Here is a 13,259-nt window from a genome sequence, read left to right on the forward strand (position 1 = left end):
CAAATACAACACACCTCACAACAATAAGAATTCTGAATTGTGCATTAATTTCAATTTCATACAAAATAATAAAAATTAATATCAATGCAGACTATTGCAGCCACTACTGTATTTTTCCCCTATTAAATAATAACTTAAAACAAAATGTTAATGATCTCTTTACAAGTACATTTTAAAAGCTTAACATAAAAGAATTGAGATCAAAAAAAATACTCAAGAGGAAAAATATGTTGATAAAATTTTAAGCATGGCGCAGTATAAAATATTCAGCTACATTATAATTGTGCAACAAACCTTCTTCCATCCATGTTTCTATGGATACGAAAATTAAACAAAGCTGTAAATTATTGCAGATATAAATTTTTGAAAAAATAATTAACAAAAGTAAATTTGGACTTGGATATCTTGAACATATTATTTCATTTAACAATAAAAATATGTCCAAGTGATGTTGTTGCAGTTCCAAAAACTATTTATAACATTTTTTAATCATTATCTTCAAGTTAAATAAAATCTTCATTTTGGAAGTTTAATCATGATCCTGTAGATTTCCAGATAGCAAGGTTATTGACTGTTATTCAAAATATTGGACCTATACCATTCCTGTTCATATTAATTTTGTGTACAGAATAAAAATTCTGAACTTTATTTGTTTGAAATGGAATGCATGAAAAGCTGTATAAAGTGAAAGAAATACATTGTTTATTTTTTTAAGTAAATAACCTTATTTTAGAACTCTTGTAGAGCACTTGTTTGTGTACACGAAACTATATAATCCTTTGAGATTTATTTATTGAGTTCTTGAGTATCTGTTCAATATAATCTGAAAATAAATAATGAAGTACACACAAAATCTGCATTTCCTTGACCTTTGACTTTCAAATTGTTCTAATGCCTTTATTATACATTCTTAAAAACCCGCGGTAGGTCTCACTTCTAAGACAAGCAAGACCTATTGTGGGTTTCAAACGATGTCAAACGATAAAGTAATAAATAAAAGTAAACAGCTCTATAGCTGAGGAGTTTATTTGATATAAAAGTGAGGACTGGTCATACATTAACTGTGCCTTTTTACAAAATTCTTACCAGAATTTCCTCGTAGTTTTCACGTTCGGAGGTGAGGAAGGCGAACATGGCCCTGAGGTAGGGGTCGTCCAGCTTCTGTAGCAGTGACAGACAGGTCTTCCTCCACAGGGTGTGTCTCTCCTCCGTATAACCCGCTATCGCCATGGCAACCGTACTCAGATCCATACTCTCTGTTAAGGTATAGAGGGTGATTTAAACAAGAGTTATATTACCCCATGGCCACCATATTGTAGGTCAATATTTCTTAGATCCCTTCATAATTCAACCAAGTTCAACTGATTATCCTGGTTACTGAGGTAAAGATAACACTATTTTTCTTATGAATAAACATTTGTTAATTCAAATTTTTTAGAAAATCATTGTAAATCTTTTCCCCCATATATTTCTTGAAAGCATGATTAAAATTGGTTGCTCATGGAGGAAAATTCGCTACTCTGCCCTACAAGATGGTGACTAAGGGGAATAACTCAGAGGCAAAATACTGTCGACATACTTTTTTACACAGGGTCATAATTCCGCGGAATCTCAATTTCTGTTTAATCCGCGGGTAGAAAATTTCACGGATTTCTCAGACTGTCACTATATGCCTTACATTTATATTAAGTACGCTTGGATAAATTCCGTGGAAAATTTGTGACCTGCATACATAGCGTAAATTAATACCACGCAGAAAAATGTACTTGTACAGTATGTAGCCGGAAAAGGGTATTTACAGAGAATTAAATCCCTTGGCAAACATGTCAAATTCTTCACATTTATGTTCATTAATATTTTATTTAATGAGTTCATTATTAAATCATTGAGAGTGATTTAAAAGAGAAAGTTCTGACCTTGACCCTTGGAATTGCTGGTACTAAGGATCTCTATGGCTTTGGAGATTTGAAGATTAAAGAGGGCCATGGCCGCCGCTACAGAGTATTTTCCATCCATTTGTAGTCTAACAGAATGTAAAACGTTTACAGACTGAGTGTTAATTCATTAAAATGCTATAGATATGTCACATTGGTACAGTTAAATTTTGTTTTTATGTTTCAAGAATACTTTGATCACACAAAATATAAACTGAAAGAAATGACTACCAGAAAGTGTGAACATACTCATGTAAAATAGTGTCTAACTGTTCAGCTTTCTGCTTATCAGCACCCCATCCACACAACTGTAGAGCTTTGGTCCTGCAAAGATTATTGCATTTGGTCAATTAACTCTTCCTCATTAGTTCATAGTCATCTGTGTTGTGTGAGAAGTCTATAGTGTGACCCCCAACAAAAACGTGTAGGTATATTTCTCATTTTAAAGATTTGTTTATAGTTTCTGTCAAATCTCAAATTTTTGTGGGGGGTGGGGGGTTAATTTTCGTTGTTTTCAAGGTATGATGAGACCCACAAATTCATGTCCACTACAAGATTAATTCTTGATCCAAAATCAAATCCCCACATAGAAAGAGATTTTCCTCAAACCGCCAAAAATTGACTCCATGAAAATATGTGATTTTACAGTATATTTCTTAACTTTTTTTTAAAATATGCATGTGCAGCATTCATTATTTGGCAACTTTTTTTGAAACAAAAGTACATTTTAACAAGAGATGTTTGTAAAACACTTATGCCCCCCTCCCCCCAAATTGGATTTTTCCTAAGTCCAAAAGTGCATAACTCTGTCTAAAATGGTGCAATCGTACCCAAAACAAAACTTGACTTAGATATTCAGCTGAAAAATCTGTATACTAAATTTTATTTCATTATGTGCAACCTCTGCAAAGAAAATGAACGGAAACTGCAAATAATTGGAATTTTTCTAAGTCAAAGGGGCATAACTCTGACAAAAAGGTTGTGATCGAACCCAAAACAGAACTTGTCCTAGATATTCAGCTGAAACATCCGTATACTAAATTTCATTTGAATATGTGCAACCTCTGCAAAGAAAATGAATGGAAACGGCAAATAAGTGGAATTTTTATAAGTCCAAGGGGCATAACTCTATCAAAAAAGGTGCGATCAAACCCAAAACAGAACTCGACCTAGATATTCAGCTGAAACATCTGTATACTAAATTTCATTTCAATATGTGCAACCTCTGCAAAGAAAATGAATGGAAACTGCAAATAAATGGAATTTTTCTAAGTACAAGGGGCATAACTCTGTCAAAAATGGTGTGATCGTACCCAAAACAGAACTTGACCTAGATATTTACCTGATAAACCTGTATACCAAATTTCATTTCAATATACGGCAGCGGTTGTAAAGAAAATGAACGGAAACTAAATGGACCGACAGACCGACCGACCGACAGACCGACGGACAGCAGCAAAGCAATATGCCCTCCCTTCTTCGAAGGGGGGCATAATAAATATATTCCAATAATCACTTAATATTCATTAGTGCTCCAAAATGTAGTTGCTGGCCTAAGATTGCTGCTGCAATAAATTTTTGACAACATTGGATAGAAAACACTTCAAGATAACTTTTCACGATAACTTGCCTTTCAGTGCTGTGATATTGCCTGACAGAGGACAATTTCCGTGAGAAGTCCGCCGCCCAGTACATATTGACCATCTGAGAGCCTGGTACGTCCTCACTATCCAATCTCAGAATGCTCTTTATTCCTAAGTGTTTACCCAGCATGCTTCGCTGACCTTGTCTCGTATATTCCAGCATCTCTCGAGCATCTGGTTTGAAGACGAGAAAAAAATCTTCACATCTATTTTTAGATCAAATTTTTGAAAAAATATATATGGTACACATTTAAAAAAAAATATTTTTCTCTAAATTGAATGTACATGTTCACTAATATTTGCAATCTAATGAAAATAATACTTTCATCTTGCTCTTTGTTTGTGGCAGTACTATCACTTCTAAAAGAGTTAAATTAATTCTTTCAACAGAATCAAAGAATTACCGGTAGATAAAGGAACTTAATTTAATAAGATTGAGTTTGATCTTACAAACATCTAGTATACGATTTTTAGATTGCAGGTTTTGATTTGTATTTTTACTCACAGGACAACCATCTCCACACTCCATGCAATTCAGGCTCATCTTTTACAGCGAAAACATTGTGCCAGATATGATCAGACTGTAAAGGAACAATGCATTAAAGTCAGTCATTTCCGAGAGACGATGACAAATTATACAGAAAACATATCCTTGGCAGCAAACCTTGACAATATTCAAGTTTTAAATGTTTCTGGGGGTCAAACAGCAAAATCAAGAAATAAATTTCATCTAACATTGAGAAATAAAAATAAAAGTTCTAAACAGTCTTCCTACAGTACAACATCATTATCTCAGACTCCAAGATACAAGGACAAAAAAAGAAATATAAGATTAACTAGATGAGATCTCGTTGCGAGCAACGAGTAGGTCTTCCGTTGAATTTCTCGATAAGATGAGATGTGATTTTGACTGAGATATTCGTTAAAAGAGCATGACATTAAGTTTTCCTTCATTAATTTTAAAGTTTCTGTTTTTATCATGATATTCTGAGCATCTTTTGTTCAATATGGCTTATAAAAATACTCCCCCTTTTCGAAACGTAATGCATAAAAAATATATCATTTTGGCCCCTTGCAACCACTTATTACGTAACATATGATCAAAATTTTATAATATATTGTTGCAAATCGTTAAGATGAATATCTTTGCTTCTCATGATGGATACTTATCAAGAAAGAGTTGAAGATGAAAGACTGTTGACCCCTCTAAACCCCTAATTTAAGGAGTCAGCCCCATTTTCTTGATATCAAATGAAAGGTCTTGTGATTTCAAAGACTTTTTGTTCAACACCTATCCAGAGATTTCTTTTCCTTGTGGATATATGCTTCATATACATATTTAAGGGGTCACTCCTACAAGTCCTTAATGGGGCCGTTTTAGAAAAATTCAAAGTATGCATATTGTTTAGAACATTATTCTGACTATCTTTTGTTCAATATTGCTTATCAAAATATTCCCCCATTTAGAGATATAAAGCGTCAAAGATTTGACATTCTGGCCCCTTGTGGCCACTAATTACGTAACATATGATCCAAATTTTATAATATATTGTTGCAAATCGTTAAGATAAATACTTTTGCTTCAGTAATGTACAACAAAATACTGATCATTAGAGAGTTATAGATAAAAGACTTTTGGCCCATCTGAGCCCCTAATTTGAGGGATCAGCCCCATTTTCTTGATATCAAATGAAAGGTCTTGTGATTTTTAAGATTTTTTGTTCTATTCGTTGTGGAGATATGCTAAATAGAAATATTTAGGGGCCACTCCTACAAGTCCTCAATGGGACCGTTTTACAAAAATTCAAAGTATGCATATTGTTTAAAACATTATTCTGACCATCTTTTGTTCAATATTGCTTATCAAAATATTCCACCTTTTTGAGATATAAAGCGTCAAAGTTTTGATATTCTGGCCCCTTGTGACCCCTAATTACGCAAGATATGCCTAAAAGTTTATAATATATTGTTCTAAATGGTCTAAAATTAAAAAATATCGAAAAATTGAGCAGAAAAATGATAAAATTTTTTGGTCACACGGGGGATTGAACCCGGGTCGCCCGCTTGACAATCCAACGCGCTAACCATTCGGCCATTGGGATCGCCGCTTTGCGTTTTCAAATGCTAATATCTTGAGATTGGCTTTTTTGATTTTCAAACAAATTACATATTTCGCTTCTGCAAAAGGGTCTCTATTCAAATCTAAAACAAAAATATTGAAAAAGAAAAGTTGAAAAATTGCGTTTCTTAAATTCGTTTCCGGTATCGACCGGAAGTATTGACGACGCACGAAAAGGCGATTCTGCAATGCTATAAATCATGAACTATCATCTCCAATTAATCTTTAGTTCATATCTTAAGCAGTTTTCGCTATTAAATCAAGACAAAATTGCATTTTAAAATCAGAAAATTGTCGATATCTCACGACCGGAAGTGACGTCATCAACAGAGAAAATTTCCAATAAGGTTCAGATCAGTACCTATCAGATGTTAAAGTTTCATCAGAATCGGCCCAGTAGTTTACGAGAAATCGCGTGCACAAAATCGGTAAGAATAATAATAACTAGACATGAAACTCGTTGCAAGCAACGAGAGGTCTTCCGTCCGATTCCGGAAGGAAAACGTTAAATCGAGCAGAAGAACTGAAAAAGATTTGCACACAAGGAGGATTGAACCCAAGTCGCCAGCATGAAACTCCAACGCACTAAATACTACGCCATCGCGACCTCTACTCTATATGTACAAAACAGTGCTTTCTGTCTTAAAATTATGAAAGGTAGGTCACTATTCAAAATTCAGCGACAAACGCCACGAGTTAATCTTTGCGCCTTTTCTTTGGAATGTTCTATTAAATAGGTGTGATAGCTTCAATGACATTAAAAAAGAACGTTCTTATAGTCTATTCACGGTTTAGAAAGTATATTTAACATATTTTACAAATTCCATATTGTTTATATGCATTTAACACTAAAGCGGTGAAGCAGTTATGAATTTTTAACTTTTTTTTTCAATTTCCTTTGTATCCCCAAAGTGAATTATCCCGATTAGTTCGACAAAGGTTGAAATGATTCGCCGAAAAACATGGGTCGTCCTACAACGGTCATGGAATCAGATATCATTCTTGCTCAATAACTCTGAGACAAGAATGCTAAAATAAACTCTATTAAGCGATCTTTTAAAATAAAATCTTTCTCTTATTGTTGTCTTATTTATTAGTTTAATATGACACAAGTGTGCATAGGAAAAACAGTAGTTACGATTTATACTTAAAATATTAATCGATATTCTTTTTTTGAGAAAGCATTACTTATAAGCATCATTAAAGATCTGTTTTTCCATGGTGCACAAAAGATATTAGGTGTAGAATTTCCTTTGCACATTAAGTCTTTTACCAATTATAGAAGACGTTAGTTTGACACAGAACTGCAACGAAACTACGACGTGACAATCCAAGCATTCCTTTACATTTCATTTATCCTTGTGTTACTTTCGTTCAAGGAAACGCTCGGCTGCCTCCGTAAACCCCTATTGCGAAATGTCGGCGTTGACAGAGACAGCCGCCATTTTGGACCCGTTTCAGATTTTTGAATGCTAATATCTACAGTTAAGATTTATCAACATTCAAACAAATTATATAGTAAGCATTATAAGAAGGACTTCTATTAACACACCAAAAATAAATGAAAAATACTGAAAAACAAAAAAGTTAGAAAATACTATTTTTTTCAATTTGCATCTCGTAACAACCGGAAGTACTGACGACGCACGAGAAGGTGATTCCGCAAACCACAAAGTGACAAACTATCGTCTTCAATAAGTCTCCAGGTCATAACTTCAGCCATTTTCGTGAAAAAGGGGCGACAAAATTGCATTTTAAAATCAGGAAATTGTCCATAACTTGGCACCAGAAGCGAATTTTTCAAATTTCTCTTCGGATGTAACAACTTCATATAGTGACACATATTTTGTGAAAGTTTCATGAAAAAACGCTGATGGCAGAATAGTTTTCGAGAAATCTCCTGTACAAAATTTTGTCAAAAAAAAAGAATAATAATAAGAATAATAATAAGAAACAGTAGAATTACTATAAGGTCTTCCGTGAAGACGGAAGACCTTAATAATAGGGAAAAAGAAACCGAAGAATAACAAGAAGGTCTTCCGTTGGAGACGGAAGACCTTAATAAGATGAGGAACTAGAGGCCTATGGGCAACAATGCCCACCTGAGTAACTTTAACCACTCATTCTTTATCAGCAAATTTTTCCCCAATATATTCCTATGTAAAATTAAGGTAATATATTGTGACCCCACCCTACCTCCATTTGTCTTGTGTCTGGAAGAGGGTGTGGCCATTTATCTGAACAAATTAGAATGTCCTATAGCCATATACAGGGGGGGGGGGGCTTAAATATATGGCTTAAACCTCCTATCCACATATCAACAGAATTTGAAGTATTGGTGTACAAGGTACCTAAGTTTACTGTTTAAGATTATATATAAAACTGATGACAGAGATAATCATTATCCTCTGACATATTTCTATTACCTGTAACCCGTATCCCTGGATGATCCTTTCCTTCATTTTGACAGAGATATCCAGATGTCCACTCTCCTCTCTGTTCAAAGCATTGTCACTCAGTATCTTACCATGAGCCATGACCAGGTGGGAATCAGCTGACCAGTTCTAAAAATAAACACATGCGAAAATCATGTGACCAGTTCTGAAATTATTACTCATTTTACAATCATGTACATACACTGTACACAGGTCTTGGCAAACAACAAACATTGTAAATATACAAAATATGGACTCTCTTTGGTGGTGCATATGTTTCCCCAAAAAATATCAATTTTGATCTCAGCATAGCCTCAGTCAGTTTTGATATTTTTCTAGTGCACAATTATCCCTGCAGACAAAGCCTTGTCGTTGATATACAATCCTTACAAAAAGAATGTGTTCATATACTACTATACCCCTGATTGTGCCTTGATATGCAATACTTACAAAAGGAATGTGTTCATGCACCACTATATCCCTGAGTGTGCCTTGCTGGGTGATGGTCAGCAATCGACTGTCGTGCTTCGGATGCCAGGAAAATGATGTCACCACTTGAGTATTCAAAACTGAAAAGATCAACATTGATTATTATAAGTTTTCTTTTACCCCTAATTTTTTAAGCATACATCAATAAGTTTCCCTTATTTATCAAAGTTCTATCAAAAAGAATTAGAGCCTATAATCCAAGTACAACATCTGAAACTTATTCTGATGATCTTTTTATGAAATATTTTAGGTTCAATGAACAAATTATGAATTGGCAAATATAATAAGAAATCAACATTGATGCCTGCCTAAAAACTGAAATTGCCAATAATTTTTCTTCCATAAGAGAGAAAATTAAATGTTGTCAACATGTTATTGAGTTGATAAGAACTGGCAGGAATTACACATCTTTGATACCAATTAAAAAGGGGATCACTTTTAGTAAAGAACATATTATTACAATGAAAGAAATTTATAAAGGACTAACAGACAGACAGACTGACTGACCACTAAAGGGCACCACTGAGAGAAGCCCTTATCACACTGCTGGTCAAAACTGCCGTTTAAATAAATAAAAGGATTAAAAAAATAGACTACTTATTTATTACCAAACCTTTAATTGTTCTTTCACTGTAGTACTGATCTAGTTCCTCAGATCCAACTGGTAAATTAAAGAAAAATAATACATGTATAAATATTCTTCTGATGCATTTTAACAATATTGAAGAAATAGGATTTTTTTGCAGTGGCGACTATAGAATTAATGATAATGCTGCCTAGTATGATCTATTACATGTACAACTAATATATAAATGAAGAAATCAATCTTGTTTCAAATTTAAATGATATTGATTGAAGGTAACAAGTAGAATCAATATTTTCCATTTTCTAAACAAAATTCATTCATATCTGTTAACAGGGCTAAAGGTTAAGCCAACATCCTAATCAGCAAATAATTTTGCAGGCCTATACCCAGAAGAAAAAACAATAAAATACAAGCAAAATGCTGATTGTTAACTTTTTTTAATTGTTAATTTTTTTATTGAATTATTTTGATTTGACACGTTTAATGAAAATGAACCTTTAAAATACAGAGTCCCTTAAAATTAAATCATCAAACTATATTGACTTTCAGGATTATGCAATTATGAAATTGCTCATTATAATTCTTTTTTTCATTCATCATTAGTGTGTAATTTCCTCTTCTTTACTATTTGCATACATGTACCTATTCAGAACATTACTTTTTTGGGAAATCCAATCAACCTAAGGAATAAAATTTATAAACACAGAAGAGATCAAAAAGCAGAGTAGAAAAATAATTCACTTCTAGGAGCAGCAAAAAATTCCAAATTTATAAATCACACCATGCTTTTCAAATCACCTTAAAACAATGGCATATTCAATGATCAATATACATGTAATATTAATAAATGCAAATAATGTGTACCTTGAATTTCTGTAATAAAATAAAAGAACCACCTTCAATTTTAAGTTACTGACAGATGTTGTATAGTTGTTAATGAGTGAAGTATAACATAAATCATCTATCCTTATCCTCCTCAATAACTTATTTCCTAATATAGATTCAATATGTTACATTTGTATTCATGATATCCATCTTTAAAGATATCTTTTTACTTTCAAAAATTCTGTCAACATTTACATGCATTTGTGTACTGTAGATCACTTCATTTTCGCGACACCTAATTTTCGCGAGATACTGTAGAAGTACTTTTTTCCGCGTGGTATTAATTTACGCTATGTACGCGGTCACAAATTTTCCGCGGAAATTTGTCCATGCGTTCTTAATATAAATGTAAGGCATATAGTGGCAGTCTAGGAAATCCGCGTAATTTTCTACACGCGGATTAAACAGAAATTGAAATTTCGCGGAATTAAGACCCCGTGGAAAAAAGTACTTATACAGTAGTCATTTACTCTTTATTAGCGAGACAAAATTTTCATGAATTGTGGTCATTGCTCCATATAATCATAAGGAATTCTATTATTAATAATACACGAGAATGAAATTTTCGCGAGCAAACTGTCTCGTTTAATTACGCGAAAATAAAGTTCTCGTGAATAAAAAGTGATTTACAGTATATATACTGTATACAGGGACATTTTCCCTGCAAGCATGAAAGGGTGAAAATAACACGGACCAAAATACCCTCTATAAAGAATATGATGCATGGTTTCTATGAATGCATCAGTTGTTAAAATTACCTTAATCTTACTTTAAATCATTGTATAATCTTACCTGTTTGAGGTAGATGCAGTATGTCGTATATTTTAACTGTCTGGCTGTCCTGACTTAAAATTCCCAGGTAGCCTTTCCTGAAAACCATTGAACAAGTGTTGTATTATTTTATTAAATTGACTGCAGCTGTGTTGCTCATGTTCACACTGTGAAACATCAGTTGCAAAGTAGCAAAACTTTCCAAATTACTTAAAAATGATAAAAATTTCCAATCATGTTATGGAAATTTCCAAATTTCCAATGAAAACGTTATTATTATACACTATTGTCCAGTATTCAGTCTTCAATAATTTGGGTATTTTCCCATTTAATCTTTCGGCAACCTTAATTTTCATTTTCCCTTGGCAATAAATTTCATTATCCTTGGCAAGATCAGAGATAGAAAGATTTATTTTTCATTTTGCAGTAACAACGTTCTTATAATTTCCTATTGTAATACCATATCTGAGACAGTACATGTACTTTCTCTCACACTGTGGGACACCAGCGTATAGAGGAGACAACTTTAGGACAGTACTGTACTTACCTTGTGGGACACCAGCGTATAGAAGAGGCAGCTTTAGGACAGTACTGTACATACCTTGTGGGACACCAGCATATAGAAGAGACAGCTTTAGGACAGTACTGTACTTACCTTGTGGGACACCAGCGTATAGAAAAGACAGCTTTAGGACAGTACTGTACTTACCTTGTGGGACACCAGCGTATAGAAGAGGCAGCTTTAGGACAGTACTGTACATACCTTGTGGGACACCAGCATGTAGAAGAGACAGCTTTAGGACAGTACTGTACTTACCTTGTGGGACACCAGCGTATAGAAGATACAGATTTAGGACAGTACTGTACTTACCTTGTGGGACACCAGCGTATAGAAGAGACAGCTTTAGGACAGTACTGTACTTACCTTGTGGGACACCAGCGTATAGACGAGACAGCTTTAGGTTCCTGAAACGTCAGCATCTTTAAAGTTGATTAAGGAGAAGTTAGATTTAGTCCATGCACTGGGTCAAATTACAGAGAATGTTTCCTCATGCAGTCGTGAAAATAAATTGTCGCAAATTGACCGATTGTAAACAGAAGATGCACAAAGAAGGTTGGTTTACATTATGTCTGTGAATGACACAGTCTTGCATAAAAAATACTCTAGACTTGGAGTGTGCTTGTTTATATATGTATTTAAGCGTTAAAAGGATACAGGTTTGTCAAAGTTCCTCACATCCCAAACACAGACGTGGTTCTGAAATAAAAAGTAATTTATAATCTATTAAATCAATATGAGCTGCAACCTTGATGTTGGAAATTTTTGTTGCAGTATTGTAATAAACTACTATTTCAATGACAGGGAAAATGTACATTTTTAAACTGCTGTTATTCATATTTGTGATTAAAAAAACTATTTTTATGATTTGAACTACTAGCTGTAGAATTAATTTTTTCTGCATGGTTATAATTAGGGCTGGATCAATATATCGGTAATCGGTATATATCGATATTTTTTAGCAATATGATAACCGATACAGAGATGCTTGCGTATTGCTCGATTATTTCAACGTTTAATTAAGAGAAAGAAAAACGTCAAAGTGACTAATATTACGAATGACTAATCTGAAATCGTTTAAACGCATGTAAACATGTCAAAAGTGTAGGGTCGCTATGTAAAAGTTAGCAGCAAAAAGGCAAAATGTAATTATATTTGTCAACAAGAAGTCGCAAGTTCTGGTGGAACAACGAGCCTATATATTATTACCCATCTCAGACGGCATCGCAACATTGACCTGTTTGCTACTGTGATACTTGGAGGCAATTCCGGTAGGTAAAATGGCACGTCGAAAAAAAAAGTCATGGAATGTAAACCGATAATAAGATATCAATCCGAGTTTTTAAGTTATAGTTTATTTTAACTCAAAGCAATTTGGTAAAATATTTAATCTGCCATTACTTCCACGAATACGGCGTCATGTGAAGTATCAACACAGTCAAACAGGTCAATGTTGTGATGTTGTCTGTGGCTTCAGAACGAGTATTTAGCACCAGTGGCAACATATTTACATGCTCAAGGACTTGTCTGAAACCTGACTAAGCGGATCAATGCCTTGATTTTTCTGAAGAAAAATATGGGCAAATAACATTAATCTGTCATACACTTGTCCATTCAAAGAATAAAAAAAAAAACAAGGATTTAAAATGTTTAATCATTGTAAATTTATGCGTTAATAAAAAAATACTATCACCTCTTTAGAAAAACTTGCAAAAAATAGTGTATTCTCATTTGTCTGTTTCGGCAATATGTATCGCACATCGTACCTCTGTATTGCAATATGTATCTCATCGAAAAATTTCTTTCAATACCCAGCCCTAGTTATAATTCTAGCTATG

The 13,259-nt window shown here is 33.7% G+C and overlaps 1 protein-coding gene across 1 annotated transcript; it reads right to left on the reverse strand.

The window, feature by feature from the left end:
- Positions 1–231: 231 nt before the first annotated feature.
- LOC134258194 (GATOR2 complex protein MIOS-like) lies at positions 232–12,128 on the reverse strand. Its single transcript, XM_062740736.1, has 12 exons — positions 12,079–12,128; positions 11,788–11,843; positions 10,884–10,960; positions 9,234–9,281; positions 8,582–8,700; positions 8,123–8,260; positions 4,083–4,158; positions 3,565–3,751; positions 2,184–2,258; positions 1,917–2,023; positions 1,087–1,256; positions 232–312 (listed from the first exon to the last, which is right to left on the reverse strand). The coding sequence occupies exons 2-12, from the start codon at positions 11,841–11,843 to the stop codon at positions 271–273; spliced, it is 1,095 nt and encodes a 364-aa protein (XP_062596720.1). The 5' UTR covers positions 12,079–12,128; the 3' UTR covers positions 232–270.
- Between the last annotated feature and the right edge of the window lie 1,131 nt (positions 12,129–13,259).

This window comes from Saccostrea cucullata, unplaced genomic scaffold, assembly GCF_032062105.1.
Source record: "Saccostrea cucullata isolate Sc308-1 unplaced genomic scaffold, CSIRO_AGI_Scuc_v1 ctg16183, whole genome shotgun sequence".
Lineage (NCBI taxonomy): Eukaryota > Metazoa > Mollusca > Bivalvia > Ostreida > Ostreidae > Saccostrea > Saccostrea cuccullata.

Coding starts and splice junctions, on each gene's coding strand:
- LOC134258194 (XM_062740736.1), bottom strand. CDS start 11,843: ATGCTGACGTTTCAGGAACCTAAAGCTGTCTCGTCTATACGCTGGTGT. Junction 2,259..3,564: donor CAATATCACAGCACTGAAAG/GCAAGTTATCGT, acceptor TAATCTTTGCAG/GACCAAAGCTCTACAGTTGT. Junction 313..1,086: donor AAAACTACGAGGAAATTCTG/GTAAGAATTTTG, acceptor TCGTATCCATAG/AAACATGGATGGAAGAAGGT.